This window comes from Triplophysa rosa, unplaced genomic scaffold, assembly GCF_024868665.1.
Source record: "Triplophysa rosa unplaced genomic scaffold, Trosa_1v2 scaffold432, whole genome shotgun sequence".
In the NCBI taxonomy this organism is placed as follows: Eukaryota; Metazoa; Chordata; class Actinopteri; order Cypriniformes; family Nemacheilidae; genus Triplophysa; species Triplophysa rosa.
Window position 1 is genome coordinate 38093 of NW_026634436.1, and position 27927 is coordinate 66019.

General features: G+C 39.0%; 1 protein-coding gene and 1 non-coding gene across 2 annotated transcripts; one reads left to right on the forward strand and one right to left on the reverse strand.

Moving 5' to 3' along the window:
- The first annotated feature begins 3136 nt into the window (after positions 1-3136).
- On the forward strand, positions 3137-3272 carry LOC130550809 (small nucleolar RNA SNORA50). Its single transcript, XR_008962495.1, has one exon. It is a non-coding gene; the product is annotated as a small nucleolar RNA SNORA50 (small nucleolar RNA).
- A 423-nt stretch (positions 3273-3695) lies between these two features.
- Positions 3696-27727, reverse strand: LOC130550808 (testis-expressed protein 2-like). Its single transcript, XM_057328299.1, has 5 exons — positions 26174-27727; positions 22800-22904; positions 22483-22692; positions 10657-10777; positions 3696-10377 (listed from the first exon to the last, which is right to left on the reverse strand). The coding sequence occupies exons 1-5, from the start codon at positions 26248-26250 to the stop codon at positions 10252-10254; spliced, it is 639 nt and encodes a 212-aa protein (XP_057184282.1). The 5' UTR covers positions 26251-27727; the 3' UTR covers positions 3696-10251.
- Positions 27728-27927: the final 200 nt, after the last annotated feature.

The following is a 27927-nucleotide window of genomic DNA, read 5'->3' on the forward strand; positions in this document are numbered from 1 at the left end:
ATTAAACTTTTAACCATAAAGTAAACTTTCGAAAATCATAATTTGTAGTATTACAACACCATAGTAAATTCAACCAGTACCGTTACAAATAATCATCAACAACTATGGAGCCAGTGAGTCAGCAGCAGACACTTGAGTGCACAGTCTGTCCCTTGTGCGAGCTCCACTCCTTTATTCTTTGTTATCTGGTAGAGTTTGTTCATCATGGCCAGCATCATTCAGATCTTCTTCTGGCTCCAGGATATCTCCACTCGTGACACAGATATTATGCAGAAGTGCACAAGCAAGCACAACATATGTACAGAAGGAGATCTTCACTTCTAGAGCTTTGAACAGAGTGGATCTCCACCTTGTTTTCATGATACCAAAGGCTACGATAACCAATGATACCAAAGGCTACGATTGAACGTGCCTTACGATGATGATAGTAGATTAAATCTACAGGATGCCTTGAGGCAGATATAATTCTCAGGGCACATGTCCTTACAAACACATAGCCTAAATGCGCTTCTCACTTGGACAGTTACATGATTCACACCACGTGTAGGCTATATAGTAATTACAACTGTGTATTCTAAAACTATATTGCATACCTGTCGTTGCGATTATACCGCAACACTTTAATCCAGTTAATGCAAATAGGGGACCATGGTTGGAGGTTTTGGTCTTTATGAATTGGTTGGCTCATGGACTGTCTTATAGAGTGACTGCAAATGTCTTCTACATGCACAAGTCAACGGTTTCTCTTCATGTACACAGGATCACAGCTCAAATCTAGAAAATTGTGAGGGAGGGTAAAGTCATAAATTACCACGGAGAGATCAGCTTGAATGTATTGGTCAAGGCTTTGCCGGTTTGGCACAGCATGATGCCTTCAGCAAAGCAGTTGGTGCTATTGATGGGTGCCGTTATTTTTTTTTTCCGATTCAAATGCAGGCCATATGTGATAATAAAGGGTGTTTCATAAATGTTTCATTGGTTATCCTGGATCTGTGCATGACACAAGAATTCTCAAAAACAGTCCAATCTTGCTAAATGCAGAATATTCACCTCAGGGGTATTTTCTTTTAGGTGATGGTGGCAACCCTTCTGGAAACTGCCTCAGTAAATATTTGCATTTGATTTAACGGTTTATTATAATAAATATAAATAATCTAAAAGGTGTGCATTATGCTGACACACACATTAACACTGTACAGTTAGTCTTGTGGGTATAAGTCATTCCCTTTAAATGCCATTAAAGTTGGAAACATGTATTTGAATGTGTATGTAACTTTAGAGACGGTCCCTAAATTCACGAATATCGAAAGTTTAATGTCAAACCAACTTTATGCCAGTGAAACGCGGCAATGAACGCATGCTTTATATGCGCCACGCGCTCGTGTGTAAACACATTAAGACAATTTATAATCTAATCTAAAATAAAACAGTATACAATATTCGTTAATGTTCCTCTAGGAGCTTGTTCTGTTGACAGACAGAGGCTTCAATTCCGCGAGTAGGCTACAGTTTGCAAAACTGTGCGAACGGATTGCGAAAGCGTGGGCACAGATTATGAATTCGTGGGTACAGATTTCAAAAACTGAGGGGACGGTTTACAAAACCGAGAGCACGGATTGGAAACTCGTGGGTACAGTTTATTAATCCGAGAGTACGGTTTTGTAAACTGTGGGTACAGTTTATTAATCCGAGAGCACGGATTTTTAAACTGAGGGAACGAATTACAAAACTGTGGCCACGGATTTGCGGGTCTTGCTTTCTTTTCTCCGAGGGGTGACCAGACGGGCTCCGTACTACTCTACCCACCTCTGCTTTTCACCAGGAAAAACAACGCAACTCTGTTTATATTGACCTTCCTAATATGGCGGCGCAGTTGATCCACGATTCAGCATTAATGTATTAAGTCTATGGGCGGTGCTGTATCTTTCGGCACTAGTAAAATATCGCAGTGCAGAAGAGAAGACGGCGCGCCTGCAGTTCAATGCTTGATCCGGCTGTTACACAGAAAAATGAAGCTATAATGTGAGCTGACCTACTCTGGTGAAGGTAACGTTACGTGGAGAAAATATAATTTTATTGTTTGAATGACCAAGTCGATTTTTTTCTTTAAAATAATTACAACATGGCGTTTTGTAAGTATTGTCATCTGAGATCACGTGTTTGCCACATGGCCTTTTTAAGTCACATTCACTATAAAATATTTGTGACTGTTCAATTTAAAGTGTAATTGTAATTTTTACCATGTTTTAACAGTTGTTACACCTCAGTGATTAAAGTGTGTTTTCCTCCATTAGGGTTTCTGATAGTAACGTGTAGCGGCAGAGTTGAGCTCAGGTCTGTCTGTAGCCTATTAGGCTACATGTAAGCAACCTAAGCCAGCCATTATGTTTAATGTGTTCAAACTCATCATTGGACTCCTTTTCTTGAAACGGCATTAGATGAAGGAATGGACACCCTGGGATATATTAACCCTGTTGCTGTTTTACTGGTATAATAAAAAAAAGTGGGTAACAATTTAGAATAATGGTCCGTTGTTAACAAGTAACTATGCAGAAAGTAATAGGCAGTACTTCATTAACACTTACCTTAATACTATTAACTAATATAGAAGCAAGATTAACTAAGCAGTAAGTAATAGCTAATTTAGGACAAAGGTAGTTCCTTATTTGGTATTTGATAATTACTAAAGAAAAATGCCTTCATTGACAACTACTTGCGAACTATGACCAATTAATAAAGAAAAAACAATTAATTACTAATCTCAACATTAACGTACATAAAGTGAAAAAATAGGTTGTTTGTGGAAACTAATTTATGAATAAATACAAATACCAAAAGCCAAATACCAAAACATGAATGGATGTATTCTACATATATTGCCTATCCATAGAGATATATTTCATGTAGTACTGCCTATTACTTTCTGCATAGTTACTTGTTAACAACGGACCATTATTCTAAAGTGTTACCAAAAAGTGTTGATTGATTTGTAAGGGGATGTAGTTTTTATCTCTTTTTATTTAAATGAATCCACTTGAATGCAGGCATCTTGAACAATACTTAATGTACACCGTATTTGAGTTTGTTGATAATAAACAATAAATTTGAACATCTGTGTGTGCGCGTGTCAGCATCTCAGCACTGTCTTTGAACCTGTTGAACCCCTTCATGGCTCAACGGGGCAAGCAACAGTGCAAAAGTAAAGGCTTGTTATATAATTGGAGCCTCTTGGAATTGCTCCCAAGTTCCTCTTTTAAAAGCAACCTACAATTGTATTCATTCATGAAGTTCAAGTGGTTTAAAATGACATTTTCAAGGCTAGTTAATTTGCTAGCCTTGTTAATTTCCCCACACAATCATGTCACAATATGGTTGAATGCAATAGTTTCACAAAGTGTAAACAGCAACTGAAGATTGCACATGATCAATGATCTAGTGTAAACGACACAAAGTAAACTGCTATAAAAGCATATTAATATTACGAGTTTGCAGTTCATTTTTGCAGATACCTTAACACCAGCTAAGATACAGACCTCATAACATATGTATATGGGCTAAAGAAATGATCAATCTATATCAATATTGGTAGATGTCATTACAGATAAAAGGTAAAACTGATTTGTATGTTAAATGGCTAGTAATAGCCAAACAAGAACAACAACAAAAATGATTTAATGCACGTCAAGCCCTGCAAGTGTAGTAAGTAAAATCTAACCTGACAGTTTAATACAGATGTTAACACTTGATAAAAGAATAAATGGAAAAAGCTGACAAGCAATGATTTGTACATTCATCAAGCATCACATGTTCACAACATATGAGTTCACTGTATTTGGAAAAAGAATAGATAAGCACTTGATCTGAAGTAGGGCTGTCACGATAATGAAATTTGGCAGTTAATTTCTGTTTTAAAGCTTTGACAATATAACTATTAATGACAATTAATTTATTCAAAGAAGGAAATATAAACCTAAGAAATGTTTTTTTTAAATAATTAATAGTATTTACTGTAGAGTGACCTTAACAGAGAAGACTTGAGTCTTGAGCACTAAATCTAGATACGAGGGTCTTGCTGTGTAGATGCAGCAAGTCTGGAAACAAAACAAATCAACAACAACAAAAAAAAATACAACTCAAATGATGGAGAAATGTCAGTGAGTGCAGATCAAAGACGGTGGATGTAAAATGCAGCAGATACTGCAGACCACCCTTGTTTTCAAAGGATTCACAATAATTGCGGTTATCTGAAATAATTGTGATGGCGTCAATTAATTGTGATGAGATGATTATTTAATAATTGTGACAGCCCTAATCTCAAGAACAATATAACATCCAGAGCAGTGGTTCCCGGCAGGTTTTACATTTGGACAGTCAAGTAGTAACCTAACACAACCAAAATTCAGGTTGAATGGGAAGTTACAGTGCCTATAAAAAGTATTCACCCACTTCATTTTTCCATATTTTGTTGTTTATGCCTTTTGTTAAACTACTATAAATTATATGTTTTTACATTAATATACACTCCATACAACCTAAGGACAAAGCAAAAAAACAAAATTGTGACAACTGAAATAATTACATTGCATAAGTATCACCCCCGGGCCCCTTTGCTCAGAAGCATTCTGCTTGTTGATGTTTTAGTGGCGTTAACCTGTGGCAAATTCAACTGACTGAGTATTCAAGTTCAAGCTTTATTAAGATCCCTTGCGGGCAATTTGGATGCAACGGAAAGCAGAAAAATTACAACAGACTCTCACAATGCATTCCCATAACACACAATACAAAACATATATGGATAAAATAATAAATTACTCAAAAAATGTCCACCATTTAGCAACCGGATTGACTATTTGTAATCGATTACTTCTCATCTTTGGCAGTCTATAACATGAGCCTGAAGGGAGCATAAAGAACTCTGAATACAGAAAATGTTCACTGTCCAGAATAAAGAACTGTGCCCTACTCAAAACATTTCTGTTAAACAAGAATGACAGACTTCTTTGTTCTTTGCCTATAATTTACCCACTAAAAGTAACTATTCTATGTCAATCATTTTTATGTTTCACACTGAGATCACCAAACCAACAGCTAATAGAAAAGGACACTACCGGCTCAATATACGACTTATGGAACAATTCCATCAATGTCCTATATTAAATGATCTTCAGCAAACTTTAAAAAATACCTACTTTTATAATTTCTTACACAGTCATTTGTATATAAGATATATAATAAAGGAGACAAAACACAACCTTGAGGAGTTCCTGTGGATGTTGTCAATGGGGGTGAGAAACTACCATTGACTCTCACTCTTTGAGTTCTTTCGGTTAAGAAGTCTAAAACCAAGCCTACTAAGTTAAAATCAAGACCAAAATTAGAAATTAATTTATCTGCTAGAATATAAGGTTGTAAATAATTAAAAGCAGATGAAAAATCTGCAAACAAAAGATTAACATGTGTTTTGCTCCCTTCCAGATACTTTAAAGGGATATTTTTCAATACCAAATCAAAATTTCCCCATGTTTTACTCACCCTCAAGGCATGCTAACTGAATATGGTTTTCTTCTGGAATAAATATTCAGGCAGAGTTACACCACGTACAGTATCATTTTGCTTCCAAGCGGAAGAACGGGAGTGAAGGGGTGTTCATTTCTTGAAGCTCCAAAAAGTGCACCCATCGATCAAAGAACTGCTTTGACATGACTCCGTGGTCTTAACAAAGGTCTTCTGAAGCGAATCGATGCGTTTGTTTAAGAGAAATATCCATGCGCTATTAACGTTGATGTCTAGCTTCCGTCATCTCTAAATGCGCGTGAACCAGAGGCTTGTTCTTCCGGCAGATGACTTCTGGTTCCAGAAGTTCCGGTGGCGAACGCTGCATTTTTCGTTTTCCGCCAATAGGATGCATCTAATCTGGCGGGAGATTTCGTCACCGTCATTTTCCATCAAAAAATCAACACCCACTCACTCCTATTCTACCGCTTGGAAGCAAAATTATATTCAGTTAGGATACCTTGAGGGTGAGTAAAACATGGGGAAATTTTGATTTGGTAGTGAAATATCCCTTTAACACCAAATTTAATAAAGTTGCTGTTGCATCCTCGCCACCTCGCTTCGTTCTCTAAGTGAACTGTAGATCCAATACATTTTTGGTTTTAGCCAATAACACTTCTTTAACTATTTTTTCAAAGCATTTCATTATAAGAGATGTTAATGTTATTGGCCTAAAATCATTTATTGTTGCAACATTTACAGTTTTTGGCACAGGCACCACAGTAGCCTGTTTCCACAATTTAGGGACTATTACAAAACACTGGGGCCAATTGCTCAGCGCAAATCTTAATTAAACGTCCTCCAATATTGTCTGGCCCAGGGGATTTATGGAAGTATGTATTTATATACATATAAGTTATACATTTATATAAGTATTATGGAGTATGATTTGGAAAGGGACACACATCTTAATAAAAGGTCTAATAGCTGAAAATGCATATTCAATTCAGTTATTTATATAGCGCTTCACAATTTTCAATTTTGCAAAGCAGCTTTACATACAATATAATTTAAACATTTAATGATAATAATAATACTTGAGGGAAAAAAGCGTACGCACAAATTTGTGCGGTAAACCTGCGTACGTACATTTTTACGAACAAATCATGATTCACTAAAACGTTTGTATACTAAAATTCTAAAATATATTCTAAATATAAGAAAAAGTTAGGAACTGCTGAAAGCACACGTACGCAAAAATCACCAGTCTCTTTGCTTGCATCCGAAAGCTCAAAAATGCTGCCTTCGGAGGCAGCATTTCAAGGAAGGAAGGCATCACGGCACTTCCGAATACAATGTTTTCTTTACTTCCTGTCTCTTGAGATACCTCCATCAGGACGGTTTTTGAAGGCAGCATGAATGTATCCTTCGCTGCCTTCACTGTCCCACAATTCTATGCGTGTGCTCGTGCGGGCAATGTGATTGGTTGAGCAGGGTCAAGTTCGAAAAAATAAAATTGCGGCCAAAAAAGCGGCTGGAGCACAGTTTTTGTGTAAATAAAGTTATTTTTCTATTCTTTATAGCGAGATATTAGTATTGTAGTTTTAACATATTCGATTAGTTATCACAAAGGCGCCCTCTGTTTATACTTCAAACATAATTCTGTTATGCTGCCTCTGAAGGCTGTCCGAATGTCTTTCTCGGAGCTGCCTTCATGCCCATCGCTGTCCCCGAAGTCATTGCCTCATGAGGCAGTGAGGCAACAAGTCAGCTACTTAAGCTTTCGGACGCAGCCTTTGACGTAAGTGATGACAGGTGATAGAGAAAAGGTTAGGTGGAAAGCTCTAATATGGAGATGGACTGGGTGTGTCTTATGCAAATGACTATACTCGTGCACATGGCCGCTCATTTAGAATACAAATTCCCTAGGACGAAGAACAAATTCATGTGCGTACGCACGTGTTGTGAATTAGGCGGAAAGTTTTCGCGAGAAGTTCAAATGTGCATATAAATACGAAAAATCTACGCAATTATTGGTGAATGAGACCCAGTATATGGTTTTAAGATACATCGTATTAATGCAAGTTTTTCCTTTATGCAATATACACTGATGAAACTTAACTGAAATAAATGTTGTATTTAAGTGTTGTATTGTCAGAAACTCTCAATTATTTAATTGAAGTATATTATTTTAAATATTGTTATCGGGGCTGGAAACCTAAAATTACAATATACCAGAACAATTTGGCATAATACCAAAACGTGGAGAAAGAATGTATTTGTTAAAGCTAAGGTGTTAATGCACATCTAAATTGTTAAACGTAAATCGTTTATATCTATGGATTAAGCAAAAGCAGCAGTCTCCGAGTGAGTAAAATGGTGGCAAGGAATCATATCAGAAACATAGAGCAAAAAGAGCTTTATGACAGAGTGGCCAAACTCAAGCCTCTCCTCAGTGAGACACATGAAAATTTGAAATTTTCAAAAACAAAAAACACTTAAAAGAATCTTTAAAAATGTCAGAAACAATATTCTTTGGTCTGATGAATCTTAGTTTCAAGCATCATGCCTTCAGGAAAACAAGCGCTGCTCATCGCCTGCACAATACTATCCCACACAATAAAGTGTGGTTTTAAAAGCATCATGCTTTGTATGTGTTTATCAGCAGCAGGGACAGGGGAACTTCTCAGGATAGAAGAAAGGCTCAACGGCATGAAATGCAGAGATTCCCTTAATGAATGATATGTAATCAACAAAGTTCAGGATGAGCACGAGCAGATAATCCAGCCGGCTGTTCGCTATCAGCAATCTCAGCTCAAGAGAGAACCACTGCAAATAGACATTTACATACATTACATTTATGCATTTGGCAGACTCTAGCGACTTACATTACATTATATTACACATTTGTTTCTGAGTATCTGCAATCCCTGGGATCGAACCCATGACCTTGGCGTTGCTAGTGCCATGCTCTAACCACTGAGCCACAGGAAAGCTGTCTTACCTGTATTCTCCCGCAGGACAATGGGGGGAGCGCTCTGGCTTCGGGCTAATACCGGGCCCGGAGCCCTCTCCCCGGACTGAGGGAGAGTACTCCAAGTTCGGAAGAAACTGCCGGACAGCACGCCAAATATGTATACCTTTTAACCTGCATTATTATCTGCATAGGCGAACTCGTGAAAAACCTAGTCCAGAGCATTCAGAACCTCTGACTGGGCAGAAGTTTTCTTCTTCAACAGGACAATGACTGGGCAGAAGGTTCCTTCTTCAACAGGACAATGATCTTAAGCACACAGCTAAAACAATGCAAAAGTGGTTTAAGTCTGTCTACTGTTTTGCTTGAGGGTTCCAGCCAGTTCTTGAGCTTGAACCCAACTGAACATCTCTGTAGAAACCTGAAAATGTCTGTTTACTGATGGTCCCCAACCAATCTGGCTTTAAGATGAGTTTAAGATGATCTGACTCCTCAGAATGGCAGAAAATTGCCAAATGCAGATGTGTAAAGCTTGTCACATCATACCCAAAAAGACTTCATGCTGTAAAGGTATTTTAACCAAGAACTGAGTTAAGGGTATGAATAAGGGTAATACTTTTGCAATGTACTTATTTTATTTATTTCTTTAAAAAAAATTAAAAGTTGTCAAAAAATATTTTTTTTGCTTAATCATTATAGTGTATGTAGCGTAGATTGGTGTGAAAAAAAGTTACCTGAATTATATTAACGTAAGGCAGCAACATGAAGAAAAAATGAAGGGGTGAATATCTCGAATTTCAAATGTCTCATGTTCTCACAGCCTGTAATTTATAGCTCAAAGCACAAACCTTTGTTCCTAGTGAGCCCGTATTTAATGTAGCCTGGGCCCTTTCAGCATTCAGTATTTCAGGTTATGAGTCACCTCTTTTGATCCAGCCCATTGCAGAGGGACAGTGATTAACTACTAGAGATGTCTTATATTAAAAGCTCTTTGAACCCTATCATCTTGAGTAGGCTGCTTGTGTGGGGATCGCTCAGGGTGAGGGGTTATTGGCTGGTGTCCCTCTTAAACACAGTGAAATTGATCTCATTGCATAATCAAAGGCCACACAGAGGGCTCAGGCAGTGTGGAATGGAAGGATATTGATGGTACAAGTAGGCCTAGTGTCTCTAAGCATGACAATCATTATCATGAAATTGTAAACAGGTGCAAATCTCAGAAATGCACCCTTTTGGCTTGTGGTTTCTGTCGCATAAGCTGTGGTTGTAGCTAACTGTACATCACAAGGATACACTTCATCCGATACAGTACCCTGAAAGCACTCTGTCATACCAAAAGTCCACTGGGTTTGTAAATCATGTCTGTGGACCAGGCTATTATGCTTAGAAGATTTTACTCCCAGGCACATTGCTTCACACTGACATATTAGGCCTTCCAGGTCCTGTGCTGCCTCTTTATTGTTCTACTGTATCTTACATCTCCTGAACGCTTGCGATTTGTAGGATAATTTCATACTTGACCAAAACCTCTTTGTCCTTTTTGAATCTGATCAATGGGTTCATTTTGATCAATGGATCCATGTGAAAATGCATGTGGACATTCTATTCTGTTGTCACCTATGTCCTACACAAATCAGAAGCAAGCAGAAAACATTTCCTTTCTTTTTGTTATGGGTTCAGATTTTTCACAGCTCTGCTCACGGAGCGATATGTAATTGTAAGCTCAGGTATGGTCTTGTTCTTTTGGGACTTCATTATTTATGTTTTGATTTATAGAAACGTCTTCACATGTCTTCAAGGGATTCCTCAGGTTCCAAGGATTCCTTGTCCTTGGCACTGGATCGTGTGTCCATGGCAGAGTGCATGTTAGGCAGCCAGATGTCATCCATGTTTGGCATTACAAAGATTTTCTGGGTAGGATAATGGAAGTGTCACAGAGTCAAGGGAACATCAAGTATAGATCCTGACAGAAAAGATCTGAAATTTAACCCTAACAAACTAATAAGGAATAATTTATTTAGAATAGAGAATATCCTTAACCGTAATTTCAATTATAAAATCGGTGTGTGCCTCCAGTCAAGACCCATGTAAAAAACATTATAACTTTTATGGCTGTTGGTTCCAGCAATGTGTGTATAATACGTGATCCGTGCAATGCATGTTCATGTTTAAATCTCAAATATGTGTACCTGAAACTCCTGATCTAGTTTTTTCTCTATCCAGTCTGTCACATGAGCGAAAGTGACTTCTCTCTCTCCCAGTTTAGGTCGAGCTTTTAGTTCCAGGTGAGGAGGTCTTCTAAAGCCATACCTAAAAAAAGATAAATCATGAACACACATCCATCTAAATAGTGTTGTCACGATACCAAACTTCGGTACCAGTCGGTACTAAATGTGACGATACTTGCATTTCCATTATCATTTTGAGCGCTGTTGAACAGAGTACACACGGAAGCGTTTGAAAGTCTATCAAAGTGTATCTGTGTAAGCGCTCGGTAGAGAGTGCGATGCAATGATCATTTCACGCGCTTCCGGGTTTAGTTGTGCAAGCGCTCGGTAAGGAGCCATTCAAAGACATATCCCATGAGCTTGGAAACACAATAGCCAATCAGAGGTCTTTCCAATCTGTTCAACAGCGCTCAAAATGATAGAGGGAAATGCAAGTATCGTCACATTTAGTACCGACTGGTACCCAAGTTTGGTATCATGGCAACACTACATCTAAAGATCTAGCTTTACTTGCACAATATAATGCAATTTACAGTCATGACAATGACATTTCTTTTTACATTGCAGCATAAACACTGCAATAATCCTAAATATTCCTGACAGGTTTCCTGACAGACTGACATGTGTGCAAATTGCATTTTAATAGACGGTTTCAAAGCAACAAAATATACAAACATTACTGCGCACGAGAGCGCTTTTATAGCCCGAACTAACTTCCGGTACACATCCGCAAAGAATATAGTCCCTGTGGATTATTTCTGATAACAAGCAAAACAAATAACAAGCAAAAATAAATTATCTAGCCAGTTAAAATGATGTCTAGCTAGCATTGTTTTGGGTTACCAGTAGAAGATCCATCACTTGGCTAAACTTAAATGTGACAAAGTTACACGACCTGTAAGCAGCCAAGTCTAATACTTAGGGCAGCCAAAGAACTTTGAGGCAGCTGAGGGATGCTGGGTGGTACTTGTTAGTGGACGTGCACGCTTAAAAAAAGTTAAATGTTCACACATACGTTTGATATATTTTACCGTCGTTGGTCTTCATTTCCATTAAGCAAGATTCCAACAGTCAATAAAATCCAGAGTTCACTACAGCGTAGCATGGACTATCACAGGCAGCGCAGCATTACACAAGCTGTGTCTGAATTCGCCCTATATTTTCTATATAGTGCACCATATCGGGTGTCCACCATTTTGTAGTGTTGTCCGAATTCTGAATGAACAACTCATTCCCTACATTCGTTCACTACTTTTACCCACAATGCATTCTGTTTTAGCTCTACATCTGATGTACACTTGTTCACTCACTCTGATTAGAATCGGCTGGTGGAGAGTTGATGCCACGAATGCACGTTTATACTTTGTACTACGTTTATACTTTGTTCTTGTTGACAGTTATTTTCTACTTTTTGAGAATAAACTGATTAAATGAATGTTATAGACAGTGGAGCTTTATTTTAAATATATTAAATCATTTTATTAAACGTAATAAATGTAATAAAATTAAACGTGGCAAACAGTTGTTTTGTTCTCTTTATTAAAAACTAATACAAAAACGTGACAAATAAGGTAAAAATGAACTTTAAGCCAAACAGTTGTAACATAAGCGTTATGACGAATGTCAGCGACAGTACTTATATTACAGAAGCAGGTTATATTACTTCAGCGTTTGAAATCGTTCACTCATTTTCATTCACTTCTTCCCCCATAGTGGACTATTTAGCATTTGCTATATAGGGAATAATGAATGAGTGAGTGAATTCAGATGCAGCTACAGTGTGGCGGTTTAAAAACTGTGTGCACCTTCCCCCAGCAACACCTGTCATCTGAGGGAAGGTTCCTACCTATATTGTGATGTCAATTAAACAATAGTGACCCCTACTTGACACACCTCTATGTAACAAAAATTCTACAAAATGGCTCTTACACAACCCATTCAACAAATTATTTATTTAATAAATTAATATACAAGAAAATTCAACAAATTATTTATTTAATACAATAAAATATTAATATAAATGAATATCAACATAAATAAAATAAAATAAACATTTTGATTATTAGCCACTAGCCAGAACAATCAACAAACACAAAGCTGAAGTTAAATTTCGGGCCAGGCACGTGTTCGATGAAACCGTCTATATCATGGGTGTCCAAAGTCGGTCCTGGAGGGCCGGTGTCCTGCAGAGTTTAGCTTCAACCCTAATCAAACAAACCTGAATCAGCAAATCAAGGTCTCACTAGGCATAGTAGAAACTTGCAGGTGTGTTGAGCTAAGTTGTAGCTAAACTCTGCACAGTAAGGTTGCACCAGCCATTCATAAATTCTTTCTTAAATTAGAACGTAAAGTCCACACTTAACAACATAGCTTAGTAACTACTTGCTAGTTTGTAACTAACTCTGTACGTTATTCGTTTGCACCATTACACAAAACGTAGCTAGTTTACGTTGTACGGAAGTTCAGCTGTGTTTATTTAGTGCATTTCAGTGATGAATGTTATATAAACGAGAGATAATGCTGGATTTTCAGATCGTTTGAAACTGATAGAGCGGTCCCAGCGCTAAAAGATGCTGGTTATGAACCTCACGCTGTAAGTGAAACGGAGTCAAATGTCTGTGTTTTGTTGGCAATCGGCGTGTATGTGCATAATGCATAAACATGAATCATGTTTATGAATCAACAGATATGCTGGAATAATGCAACGATGTATTGTGTGCTTGTGCTGTAGTTCCACCCACTGCACGCCTTCAGGAGTTTGACTGTTTTCAGAAATAATCAAAAAAGCTGTATTTGTCTTTTATAAATGTGATCAAACTAAAGACTCTTTGAAGACACAAAGTAGGCAGAACTACTTTATATGTACTCAAGATTAAAATGAGATTGGCAGAAATTGCATGTGTTACCACTGCTTTAATAAAATGCCGATTAAACAAATGCTGATTAAACAAAATACAACATAATACAATCATAATAATGATATGAATACGGGTGGAGTTCATTTTAATGCCATCCACCAATGAAATAAAAAGATGATTTTATTTTGACATGCATAACTGTCATGAATCTGACAGGAGGCAAGAACCCAGATGCAGACCGCAGGTAGCAACAAAATATTTTAATAAACACAAAAACCCACGATGGGGAAAAAAATGGTAAATAAATAGGAACTCAAAACAGAAAATACTTCCCACGAGGGGGCAAACAAACGAACTCCAAATGATAAGAATAAAGTCCACGAAAACATGACAAGGCAAGACTGGAACAGGGAACAAGACGATGGGGAATTACTTCACACGAACTTAGTACAAACTCTGCAACCATAGCTAATGAACCGGCACAGAGAACATGGGGGCCTTAAGTGGAGAAACTAATGAGGGAATAATGACACAGGGCAGGTGAGGGGAATTAAACACTAAGGGCGAGAATACGGGAAACAAGGGGGCGGGGCCAAGACACGCGACAGGAGAACATGGGGAGCAAAGTCACAACAAAAGCCACGTGTTTCCACACAGAACACAACAAGCACAAAAGACATGATACTGTCACAACCCTGTCCACAGAACTAGAAAACTCCTAACAAGGACAGGATCATGACACATAATACAGGCAGATACACACACTGAGACGCGCTAGGGCGGGTTTTTGCTAGAGCCGCTAATAATGTAATGTCATCACATACATTTGGGAAAATAATTATATGATCCCCTGCTGATTTTGTAAGTTTCCCCAGTTACAAAGAAATGAAGGGTCTATAACTGAACAAAATATCAACCAGAAAATCCAGAAAAAAAACACATTATATAAATGTTAGAAATTGATTTGCATTTCATTGAGTAAAATAAGTAGGGTGCAATGGGGCTGAAGGCACACCTTAAAGACTTGTACACTGGGACGATAATTGCACACGCTTTTCGGCGTTCATACCAAAGCAATTTTCAATGGCGATGAGCCTAGTGAACGTGCAAATTCACTCCCTGACATAGACAGCGCTTAATGAAAAACAGAAATATTCTGGTACACAAGGTGGCACTGCTCAACTTTATGCTTCTGACACTCACTTGTCACACGGAAGAATTCATCTTGCTTCCTCTTCGTCTGTAACGGAATGGTCTGTACCAAGAGCACGACAAGGGGTATATTCCAAAAGAGCTTTAATAAATCCAGACAGAAAGACAATCCAACAAGAGTAGAAACAACCAAACGTAACAACTTAAAACCGGACATGAACACAGGCAAACACAGAGATTAAATACAATGGATAACATAATTAGGGAGAACAGAAACAGGTGCGAACTAATCAGTGACCATGGGAACAAACTAGTGCAGGGAACAGAAACAGAGAAACTAAATCTAAACAGAACATAAATCTAAACTGACTAAAACTGTGAAATCGTCATTGTGTGCTCGGCAAGACCGTTTTGGGCTTGAGCGCCACCAAGTCGTGTTTTACTGTAACTTCAGCAGCTCCAGGCACGTGAACAAAATCGGCAATCTCATTGGTCGGCCAGTTTTTAATGCGGCACGTCACAATAAAAACGAGCCCGAGGCGGGTTTTTTTAATTACGCTTTTACGCCTGCCGTTTTGCGCATTGGTGTGCACACTCACATTGGCACCCTTTGTATAGTCATGAGGCGTTAAACGTCGACGATAAACGCGTGTGATTATCATCCTGATGTGGACAAGCCTTAAGAAACAATGTGCTTTTTCCTACACCCATAATGTATGAATGCAAAAAAATATCAAGTTTTGTATTAAATATTAATGGAGCAACAGATGTGTGAAAATAAATCATACTGTAAGTGGTTAATTTTGTTTAAGATATGTATGAGGTGGCGAGGGCCGGCCTTTTACCCCACATAAGGGGTAAAAATCTCACCAGCATGGGGTAAAAGGGACATAGTATTGATACACAAATACTTTAGATAAAATAATATGGTTTTAAACAATCACTTTAGCAAAGTTTGTACTATTTTTTGTTTATTTTGTTAAATAAAATTATTCATTTTTGTTCAATAAATAAACTGTCATTAAAATATGTTAATATCACAATATTTAAAAAACAGAAATCAAATATTTAAAAAATCAGATATCATAAAAATTTAATATAGATTTACAGTAGTAACAATAAAAAATTTTTTATTGTTATGATTATATTATTAATAAAATAAATGTTACGGCTTGACATTATAATTTTGCACTTAAAAAGCACGGAGTAAGTTTGTTTGCTGTTTGATCCGTGGCCCATTCAAGTCGTTCAGGCTTTGTTTTGCTAATCGAGAAGGCGTGTTTCAGACCGTAAATGCATTTAAACTGCCATCTTAAGCTGGTAATTTAGGAGAAGTGAATATCATCACAAGTCTGCGGTAGTGCGTGAGTCTGCTATTTACCCTGTTACGTTGCTTTAACTGTTGAACTGGTCTGTTGCCTGTTGTTAGTTAAGATTATTTGAGCTTGTTTATTTAATTATTCGTTAGTCGTTGACTGATTGCTAAGGTGTTAGCGTTTTTTGTTCCGTTGGTAATGAAGTCAATTTAAATTGCCGTTAGCTGCTCGTTACGGCTTGACATTATAATTTTGCACTTAAAAAGCATGGAGCAAGTTTGTTTGCTGTTTGATCCGTGGCCCATTCAAGTCATTCAGGCTTTGTTTTGCTAATCGAGAAGGCGTGTTCCAGCAGTATTCTGTTCGCGCTAATCTCAAAACATACTTAAGCAGTGCCTCTGCGCTGGCGCGGTAAGCGTCAGCCCTCCTCATGTGAAGACCGATGAGAGTAAAGACCTGCGACTCTACTTGCGTGACTCCACCAAGCAAAGACACCGGCAAGGCACATCACTACATTTAACATAAGCTTTGTTTTTATTTATGTGTATACTAACACCATGTGTTTCAAGTTTATTCCTGTACTCCACCGCATACAGCGTTCTCACCCAAGACGCAAGGCACGACGCGCTCACTCTCACGCGCGTCCCATTCACACATCCCCTTCTACACCTCTGTCTCTCTCTATGGGTCTCTGGAACTGCCAGTCAGCTGTGAACAAGACTGACTTCATCCATGCGTTTCCCAGCCAGTCTGACATTCACATTCTTGGTCTTACTGAGACATGGATTCGTCCTGAAGACTCAGCCACACCCGCTGCTCTCTCCACAAACTACTCCTTCTCTCACTCTCCCCGCCAAACTGGAAGAGGAGGAAGCACAGGTTTGCTTATCAACAATAATTGGAAATATTCCCCACTATCTTCCCTATGCAACAACTATTCAATTGAATACCATGCTGTTAATATCACTTTTCCCACTCAGCTCAGTGTTGTTGTAGTTTACCGCCCCCCAGGTCCTCTTCACAACTTCATTGAAGAGTTAGATGTGTTGCTGTCATCATTCCCGGAGGATGGCGGCCCTCTCGTAGTGTTCGGGGACTTCAACATCCACCTAGAGAAACCCTATGCCTCTGACTTCCACACCCTCACCGCCTTGTTCGACCTCATGCGCCTCGCCACAGCCTTGTATAACAGATAACATTCAAGTCACACCTCTTCACATTTCTGACCACTTCATCACTTTCAACATGCTCCTTCCTATATGTATTACACCAACACCCGTTTATTTTAGATGGAACCTTCGCTCTCTCTCCCCCAGCACACTCTCTGCTAAAGTGACATCCTCTCTTCCCTCCAACTTTGCATCTCTAGATGTTGACACCGCCACCAACACCTTATGCTCAACACTTACATCCTGTCTAGATAACCTTTGTCCTCTGTCCTCCAGACCAGCTCGTGCCGCCCCCTCCTGCCCCTGGCTGTCTGACATCCTCCGTGAACAATGGAGTACACTCAGGGCTGCTGAAAGGAAATGGCGCAAGACCAAAAATCCTGCTGACCTAGGGGACTACCAGTCACTACTCTCCTCTTTCTCTGCTAGTGTTACCACAGCTAAAACATCTTTCTATACTACCAAGGTGAGCAATGTGCCTAATACTCGGCAGCTTTTCAAGACGTTTAACTCTCTTCTTTGCCCCCCTCCTCCCCACCCACTTCATCTTTGACCGCGGAGGACTTCGCTGTATTTTTCACTGAGAAAACATCATCCATCAGCGAACAATTCTTAGCACCTCAGACCTCGGTACACGCCTTCCTCACTTCAAACATTGAACTCTCCTCTTTCACCCCACTGACTGACACTGAAGTCACCAGATTTTTCTCCAGGCACCCCACCACCTGTCCCCTTGACCCAATACCCTCCCTTCTCCTTCAGGCCACATCCTGCACACTCGCACCTGCACTCACACACATCATCAACACCTCCCTGCTCACCGGCACCTTTCCATCCACATTCAAACAGGTCCAGGTCACACCCCTATTGAAGAAACCCACATTGGATCCCTCTACTAACGACAGTTACAGACCTGTCTCTCTGCTCCCATTTATTGCAAAAACACTTGAAAGGGCAGCTTTCAACCAGGTGTCGTCCTACCTATCCCAGAACAAACTACTGGATGACAAGCAGTCTGGCTTCAAAACAAACCACTCCGCTGAGATTGCACTGCTATCGGTCACAGAAGCACTGCGGCTAGCCAAGGCAGAATCTAAATCCTCGGTCCTGATTCTGCTAGACCTATCTGCAGCGTTTGCCACTGGCACTGGTCTGTCAATCACCAGATACTGCTAGCAACCCTGTCATCTCTAGGAATCTCAGGCTCTCCTCTCCGCTGCTTCAAATCCTACCTCTCCGGCAGATCCTTCAGGGTGTCATGGAGGGGCTCGCTGTCCACTGCTCACCACATGATCACTGGGGTCCCTCAGGGATCGGTGCTTGGACCGCTGCATTTTTCCATCTACACGACATCCTTGGGACCCATCATATGGTTACACGGCTTCTCCTATCACTGTTAAGCTGATGACACCCAGATCTACATCTCGTTTCACCCAGACGATACCACTGTAGCAGCTCGCATTACAGCCTGCCTAGAGGACATCTTGGCTTGGATGAAAGAACATCACCTCCAGCTGAACCCGGCCAAGACAGAACTACTCGTGTTTCCTGCACACCCCACGGTGCAGCACGATCTCACCATCCAACTTGGAAATACCACAATCACTCCTTCCAAAACAGCCAGGAACCTCAGAGCCATATTTGATGAACAGCTGTCCTTCAATGATCACATTGCAAAGACAACGCGGTCATTAAGATATGCCTTATTCAACATTAGAAAGGTTAGACCCTATCTCACGGACCATGCGGCACAACTCCTTGTCCAGGCCCTGGTAATCTCAAGGTTGGACTACTGCAATGCTCTCCTTGCTGGTCTTCCTCCAAAGGCTATCAAACCGCTCCAGCTGGTCCAGAACGCAGCAGCACGCCTCATCTTCCAACAGCCCAAAAAGGCTCATGTGACGCCCCTTTTCATCTCCCTCCACTGGCTACTGGTTGAAGCCCGTATCAGATTCAAGTCACTATAGCTTGCCTACAGGACTATCACTGGATCTGCACCGACATACTTTCACACCCCCCTACACTCCTACACCCCATCAAGATCCCTGCGTTCAGCAAACCAGCAGCGTCTTGTACTGCCTTCCCATAAGGGCAGTAAATCGCTTTCCCGCTCATTCTCCTTCACAACTCCTTCCTGGTGGAACATTCTTCCTAATTCGGTCCGGTCAACCACATCTCTCACAACATTCAAAAAACTACTTAAAACCCATCTCTTTTGTGAATACTTGACAGACAAATGAAGAAAAAAACAAAAAACCTAACCCTCTCTCTTTCTCTCAACAGGTAGTGGTCTAGCTTTTGTTGAAACTAGTAACTTTGTATTGGCACCTATTGCATTATTGCTCCTGTATGACATATCGCTTATTGCTCCTTAAACTCTTTGTAAGTCGCTTTGGATAAAAGTGTCTGCTAAATGACTAAATGTAAATGTATATGTAAAATATTTTAAATATAATGGTTTCATTATTAATATGGTGATTATCTCTAAGGTGAACACCAAACTTCATATATTATATTTAGCATCTGAATATGATTAATATAATATTTTAAATATAATGGTTTCATTATTAATATGTGACCCTGGATCACAAAACCAGTCTTAAGTAGCAGGGGAACATTTTTAGTAAAAGCCAAAAAATGCATGGATAGGTCAAAATTATCGATTTTTCTTTTATGTCAAAAATCATTAGGATATTAAGCAAAGATCATGTTCCATGAAGATATTTTGTAAATTTCCTACCTTAAATATATAAAAACTTTATTTTTGTGAGTGGATGGCCTGCCACAGTACCCCTGATTAACAACTTCAAAGGCAATTTTCTCAATATTTTTAGATTTTTTTGCACTCTCAGATTCCTGAGTTTTAAACGGTTGTATCTGAGCCAGATATTGTCCTATTCTAACAACTCATACATCAATAGAAAGCTTATTTATTCATCTTTCAGATTATGTAAAAATCTCAATTTTGAAAATTGACCCATAAGACTGGTTTTGTTGTCCAGGGTCACATATGGTGATTATCTCTGAGGTGGACAACTTAATATATGATATTTACCATCTGAATGTCATGTCAACAAATGGAAACCTTGCAAGCTGCTTATTATCATGTTAATTTAGTGTACCCCAAATACCAGACTTTTACATATTATTCTGTTATTGAAAAACTGTTGCTTTAATTAACTTGAACAAGATTACCTCAAAATATATTGAGTAATTTTAGCGATTCTCATGTACTGCTTAAATCTACAACATTTCGGAAAAAATCACATATTCGATCAAATTAGCAATAAATCAATTTTGCGCTGTGGCCCGTGATCGTGTTAAAGATCAGCTGAATATCCATATGCAGAGGAAAAAGTGCATGTTTTGGAAAGTGCTAAGCACTTTTTTTTGCATGTAGTGGTTTAAAGGAAAATAAAATCAAAGGAGCGTTTCACCCCATTGAGCCCTTTGCCCCTTTGTACCCTATTTGATACCCGAGCAAAACATTTATTTGTACTGGAGAAATCCTTGTTGGCAAGCACTGAGGCAAGATGTTTCTTATAGTTGGTCACCAGGTTTGCACACGTGACAGGAGACATTTTGGTCCACTCCTCTCTAAATCTTTAAAGTTTCTTGGCTGTCGCTCAGCGACTTTTTAGCCTCCTTCACAGATTTTCTATAGGACTAGGCTCTGGAGACTGGCTACACTTAATGTGCTTCTCACTCCTTTGTTGTCTTGGCGATATGTTTTGGGTCTTTGTCACGAAGGCCCATCCATGACCCATCTTCAGTGTTCTGGTTGAGGGGAGGAGGTTCTCGTCCAAGATTTTATGGTACATGGCACTGGTCCTGTCCCTCATCCCCTCAATGCGGTGAAGTCATCATGTACCCGTAGCAGAGAAAAAGGCATCTTAGGCGTCTACTCTCGAGCGTCTGAAATGTCTTTGTTCCAGCACTTGGATTCGTTTGGCCAACCAGAATAAAGATAACAGCATTGTCTTTTTTAGGTCCTTGGGCAAACCAGAATCACTCATTCTAAACATCATGTGTGTGCCCATGAAAGCATTGCTGAAGGGGATGAACGCAAAGTGTCTTTCAAAGAGAAAATGGCGTTGATATTTATTATTCAGTACACCCGTGTGATAACGGCTATGTTATGAAAGACAGTTGCCAGTCTCCCTTTCGAATTTCCGCTTCTAGAGCTCTGCCCTCTAGTGAGGCACTCGGGTGCGATTGATATTCGTCCGAAGTTTCAGTTGCAGAAGCTGTAGTTTACAGATGATATTTAGTAATTATTTTAGAGACCGATCAATTCGCTTCATAATACATTCATATGTCGTCAGGAGCCATGCGGATTACTTTTGTATTGCTTGCTTTTTGACCTTTCTTAATAACTCTTTTTTGAGCTCTTATAACTCGCACCAATCAGGTCCTGCACTCTCTTAATAACTCTCTTACCATCAGTGCCGCACATTATTTCTCAATACTGCATGTTTTAAAACCAAACCAAAACCTCAGATGCACTAGCGCTTTGCTTGCAGGGCAATTTTTCATGAAAATCTCAAAATCGATATTTTGAACTTTTTCCTGTAGCTCAAAATTATTGTCATGTGATTAGCTGCTGCTCCATGTCATGTGGTTCACTTAAAAAACTTGTGCAGGCCAAATGCCTGAAGAAAATGACAATAAAATACTTATTGTACTTGTACTTATTACTGAAATGCAAATAAATTTATAACCTTTATATAATGTTTATTTTTACAGATTTGTGGTCAATATTCTGTCTCTTAAAATAAACCTACCATAAAAATTACAGACCCTTCATTTATTCGTAGGTGGGCAAACTTACAAAATCAGCAGATCAAATAATTATTTTCCCTACTGTAATGTTCTCTATTTTAAAAGGTAAGTGACTGTAAATGTCAGCATTATCATATGTGTAAAGTATTGAAGAATGTCAAGTGAAACGAGAGCTTATTCTGTTAGTTCAGTGAGTCTGCTATTTTATTCCTGCAGTTACTCCTGACGGGAGGCTTCCATAAATGTTTATTTTATACGTAATGTTACGCTTCAATTAAAATATTTAGTAGTGCATAAGCTTTAACTTACTGCCCATTTAAGTCAAAACTAGGTTAAGTTGTAACTTACACACAGCTGGTGCAACCGGCCCTCAAGGACCGACATTGAACACCTCTATGACCAACAGATGATGTGGTAGCAGCATTTAGCATGACAACAGATATGATCTGTATAAAATACAGTTGCATTACTATAATTTCGACAGGATCTTGAAGAATGTGTTATTTATACCATATCCTGTCTGTTGGAGGAGGTGGAATATTGACAGCGAGAGTCCCTCGGCACTCCTGCACCTCCACAGTGAGGAGCAGTGGTGTGTTGGACACCTCCTCCATCTTCTTTTTGATAAACTCAGTCTCTGTGGCTTTCTGAAAATACTTGGACTTTGCGATCTTGTCCACAAAGCGCATGATTTTGCTGGGTCGGTGTCCCCAAACATAACTGTGAAAACGAGATTATTGAGACTATACATTACCTAATGTGTGTTTAGAGATATTTGCCTGTAAATTACACATCTGAAATGAATAGAAAAGGTTTTTCAATCTCACCCCTCCACTCCTGGAATTTCAGGCACTTCTGCAGCGTCTTCTTCATCAGATGATCCAGCACTGGATGATTCCTCATCACTATCGGCCAGGAAGTCAGTGCGTGGTCTGGGTCTGCAACATGCACACACAAACACATAGAGCTTTCACAACATATTACTGCATGCCCAGATAACAACACATTGGTACAATTTGATTTAGAGCAGTCATCCTCAATTGGCAGACCAAGGTGTAGCCTAATAAACCATTTAAAACTTTGGACTATTTTGGTTGTTTAAATTGAGCCGTGCGTCTACACAATGGAGAATCACATCACACGTGCTCTCAGGAACATTTTTGTAATTGATCTTTTGCCACTATATCCTCTAATATCTTTATTAGGGGGCAGTTGTGGCCTAATGGTTAGTGAGTCGGACTCATGACCAGAAGGTTGCCTGTTCGATTCCCAGGGTCGGCGGGTAACAACTGAGGTGCCCTTGAGCAAGGCACCTTACCCCTACTTGCTTCCCGGGCGCTGCAGTGATAGCTGCCCACTGCTCCGGTTCACCACTTGCTGTGCGTGTGTTAACTACTGGGTTAAATGCAGAGGTCACATTTCGTTGCCTTGTACTTGTACATATTCAGTGACAATAAATTGAATCTAAAAAAAAAAATCTAGCACCAAATGCACTTCATTTTAACCCTTTCCACTCCGCGTGCACTGCTTCTCTCCCGCCAAGGATGAAGAGCAGCAAACACGTGCTTATTTTAACAACACTAGTGCAGACATGCAGAGCAGGTAAATGGACACACAACAGTAAACAAAATGCAGCAAATATTAAAGCATTTGTATCCGTCAGTCTGTTTACTGTTTGCTATATGTCTCCAAACTTTCAACCAGATTTGTGATATTTTATTAACTACATTTAGCATTAGCATTATTGATCAGCATGTAAACATTTGTGACCCTGTGAAAACCCAGGCTAAAGTCTCCTAATCGAATTGATTTTTAGATAACAAGCATCAAATATTAATTATAAAAGATTTTGGCATTATTCAGTCAATATTGAAGATATTGTTGTATTTCACAGAATATTCTGTAGGATAATTTTATGAAGGACTTTTGCTGGGTTTTCACAAGCAGGGTCACATTTTGTAATGAACAAAGTTTTAATTGGGAAATTATTTAAAGATTGAAATAGTTCTGGTATGAATGGCATGGAAAGGCTAATTTAGTAAGTAACTTTGTTTTCTGTTTATGATGAGCATTTTAATTGTTACATTACATTTGCTGTTTGCATGTTGTTGGTAGTTTTTTTATTTACAAATATTATTTATCAGACTACTATTAAGAGGGCATTCCCCACAGAACCTACAATGCATACATTATCTCACAGAAGTGAGTACACCCTCACATTTTTTAAAATATTTTATTATACCTTTTCATTTGACAACAGTGAAGAAATGAAACTTTACTACAATATAAAGTAGTGAGTGTACAGCTTGTATAACAGTGTAAATTTGCTGTCCCCTCAAAATAACTCAACACACAGCCATCAATGTCTAAACCCCTGGCAACAAATTTGAGTACACCCCTATGTGAGAATGTCCAAATTGGGCCCAATTAGCCATTTTCCCTCCCTGGTGTCACGTGATTCTTTGGTATTACAAGGTATCAGGTGTGAATGGGGAGCAGGTGTGTTAAATTTGGTGTTATCGCTCTCACTCTCTCATACTGGTCACTGGAAGTTTAACATGGCACCTCATGGCAAAGAACTCTCTGAGGATCTGAAAAAAAGAATTGTTGCTCTACATAAAGTAGACGTATGAGTGCTGCCAGGTTGAAGGCGTGGGGGGGTCAGCCTGTCAGTGCTCAGACCATACGCCGCACACTGCATCAAATTGGTCTGCATGGCTGTCGTCCCAGAAGGAAGCCTCTTCTAAAGATGATGCACAAGAAAGCCCGCAAACAAGCTGAAGACAAGCAGACTAAGGACATGGATTACTGGAACCATATCCTGTGGTCTGATGAGACCAAGATAAACTTATTTGGTTCAGATGGTGTCAAGCGTGTGTGGCGGCAACCAGGTGAGGAGTACAAAGACAAGTGTGTCTTGCTTACAGTCAAGCATGGTGGTGGGAGTGTCATGGTCTGGGGCTGCATGAGTGCTGCCGGCACTGGGGAGCTACAGTTCATTGAGGGAACCATGAATGCCAACATGTACTGTGACATACTGAAGCAGAGCATGATCCCCTCCCTTCGGAGACTGGGCCTCAGGGCAGTATTCCAACATGATAATGACCCCAAAATAAGCTGAGGGTAAAGGATGGACTGGCCAAGCATGTCTCCAGACCTAAACCCTATTGAGCATCTGTGGGGCATCCTCAAACGGAAAGAGGAGTGCAAGGTCTCTAACATCCACCAGCTCCATGATGTCATCATGGAGGAGTGGAAGAGGACTCCAGTGGCAACCTGTGAAGCTCTGGTGAACTCCATGCCCAAGGGCAATGCTGGAAAATAATGGTGGCCACACAAAATATTGACATTTTCACTTAGGGGTGTACTCACTTTTGTTGCCAGCGGTTTAGACATTAATGGCTGTGTGTTGAGTTATTTTGAGGGGACAGCAAATTTAAACTGTTATACAAGCTGTACACTCACTACTTTACATTGTAGCAAAGTGTCATTTCTTCAGTGTTGTCACATGAAAAGATATAGTAAAATATTTACAAAAATGTAAAATGTACTCACTTATGTGAGATACTGTACATATTGTGGATATCAAAATATAAAATAAATGGCCTGAAAAAGATCATATCATTATACCATTATATCCAACTGGGCTAAATTGATTAAATATTTATTTATTTTCAAAAAACATATTGTCCGGACCTTCGTTTGGAAGAAAATATAAAGACCGGAACTCTTGGAACTAATTGAATGCCCCTGATTTAGAGGAATTTATTTTACATTCCAACAATACAATGGAAAGAGAATGAAATCTTGATTATAAATATATTTTATTGAAGGAAAATTGTTTAAAAAGTATTTGCTCAGTGATTTGAGTATTATGCTAAAGTAACCACATGTAGAATGACTGTAGGACTGGTTGTGTTTTAGTGATGAATTGTCCACTACAGTCTAATAAATGAAGTAAGGTAATGGAAAATTTCAGATAAGCCATGACCATCAACTCACCATTAAGTTCACATCCACAAAGATATCCAGAGAAACCAAGAAAAGAAAAGAAGTGATAAATACATCCAATAGTCACAATAATAGTAAAATAATACAACATCTCACAGGGTAGAGGCTTAGATCAGTTGAACAAGGGATAAAACATCAAAAACATTTGACACACTGTGTGCAGTTTTCAAATAACTTTCCATAAGCTTACCCTTCTTTTCCCTGTTCTCCAAAACCTTCTCCTTCCTTTCCAAGCCTAGTCAGGTTCATCTTTGTTTCAAGGCTCATAAGAAACGAACCATTGTAGAAGATCTCCAAGTCAAACCAAAGGCCTAAAGGGGTTTAAACTGTTAAATACTGTCTTTAAAATGAATACAATTTTGTCTTAATTTCTAGTTATAAAAATCTTCCAAAGATAAATACTGTAGAATTCATGCAAAATTAGAAATGTACTAAAACGCGTAAAACAAGAAAAAACTAGCCAAAGGGTAATTGTTATGGGTGTGACGATACACTTATCCCACGAGACGAGACACGAGACTGAGTTCACAAGAACGAGATGAGATTTTTAGTCTTTTTTAAAGAAATCCTCAATGATGAAATATACTATATAGTCATGGTACTTTTCATGTTTCATGGTATGTTTCAACACCTAATACTAAGGATAAAACATTTTTTAAATTTATTCTAGCTATTGTATATAGGCCTCCAGGGCATCACACAGATTTTATTAAAGAATTTGGTTGGTTCTTATCAGAACTAGTACTGGCCGCAGATAGAGTCCTTGTCATTGGTGACTTTAACATCCATGTAGATAACGATACAGATGCCTTAGGAATGGCTTAGGAAGACACTCTTAACTCCATAGGCGTTAGTCAACATGGGTCAGGACCAGTGTTGGGCAGTAACGCGTTACTAGTTTGATTACTTTTTTGGTAACGGAGTAATTTAACGTGTTATAATTCCTAAAATAGTAATTAGATTATAGTTCCAAGCCCAGGTAACTGTACGTTACAGCTGCGTTACATCGTTGCCGTAGTATTGTTTTATCATTTAAATTGTAAAACGCGAAATAGCTTTTTCAAAGTCTGGATGCCTGCCTGTCGCACCCGCAACGTCATCAAACTGAAACGCGCCTGCGCGTAAAGTACTACCAAAGCCACTCCATGGAAAGCCTGCCACCTTAAGCTAAAAACTTTTAACGACCAATGCTATCGCCGCACGGAACACAGGCAAGGAGACTAGACACCGAATATGATTGGCTGAGGTGCCTCTCGTGATCGATGTTAGACTTTATGCTCCAATTGTAAGTATTACAGACCCATACATCTCCCTATCACAAGACAATCTTTGGTACTACCAGCGAAAACAAACTCAGCATGGAGAGAGAAACGTATGCGTTCTGTAGCTGGAAATACAATCATTATTTTTAGTTTATTTCTGTCAAAGGCAAGAACATTGTTGTGCGTTGTCGGTCATGTGGAGGTAATCAAAACCCTCTCTCCCGTGAAAAACAACCTGAAAGGGCAGTACAGCACGAATCAACTTCTACTGTCGAGTGCCAGGCTGCTATTAGCAACATGTTATGTTTTGTCAGACTAGTTTTTGCTGCTCTAACATATTCATATTCTACTACTATTCTTAAAATATTTGTTAAATGATGAAGAAATCATCATAGAAATATGCAGAAGCACTAGTTAAGATATACAAGTTATAAGAAACTAAGGAGAGACTTTTTACATTATGGAGTATGCAGGTTTAGAAATACTAGTTAACATGAAAAAATGTTTTAAGTTAAAATGTCACAGAGTTTAATTATTATTATTATTATTTATGACAGGCTTTAGTATGGAATAAGCAGAAAGAATGTATTAAAATAATTAAAGACGAGATAGAGTAGAGTATGCACTTCCAAATAAAGTTTAGTCTTGAGAAGGCTAAAGAGGTTATTTTGTGTTTTTGAGG

Bases quoted from the DNA above. Each gene is read 5' to 3' on its own strand.
- LOC130550808 (XM_057328299.1), bottom strand. From the start codon at position 26,250: ATGAGCCTTGAAACAAAGATGAACCTGACTAGGCTTGGAAAGGAAGGA. The intron at 10,778-22,482 runs GTATAAATAACA...ATCTTTTTTTAG, and splicing joins CCTCCAACAGACAGGATATG to GTATGGCTTTAGAAGACCTC. The intron at 10,378-10,656 runs GTACACATATTT...TATCCTACCCAG, and splicing joins AACTAGATCAGGAGTTTCAG to AAAATCTTTGTAATGCCAAA.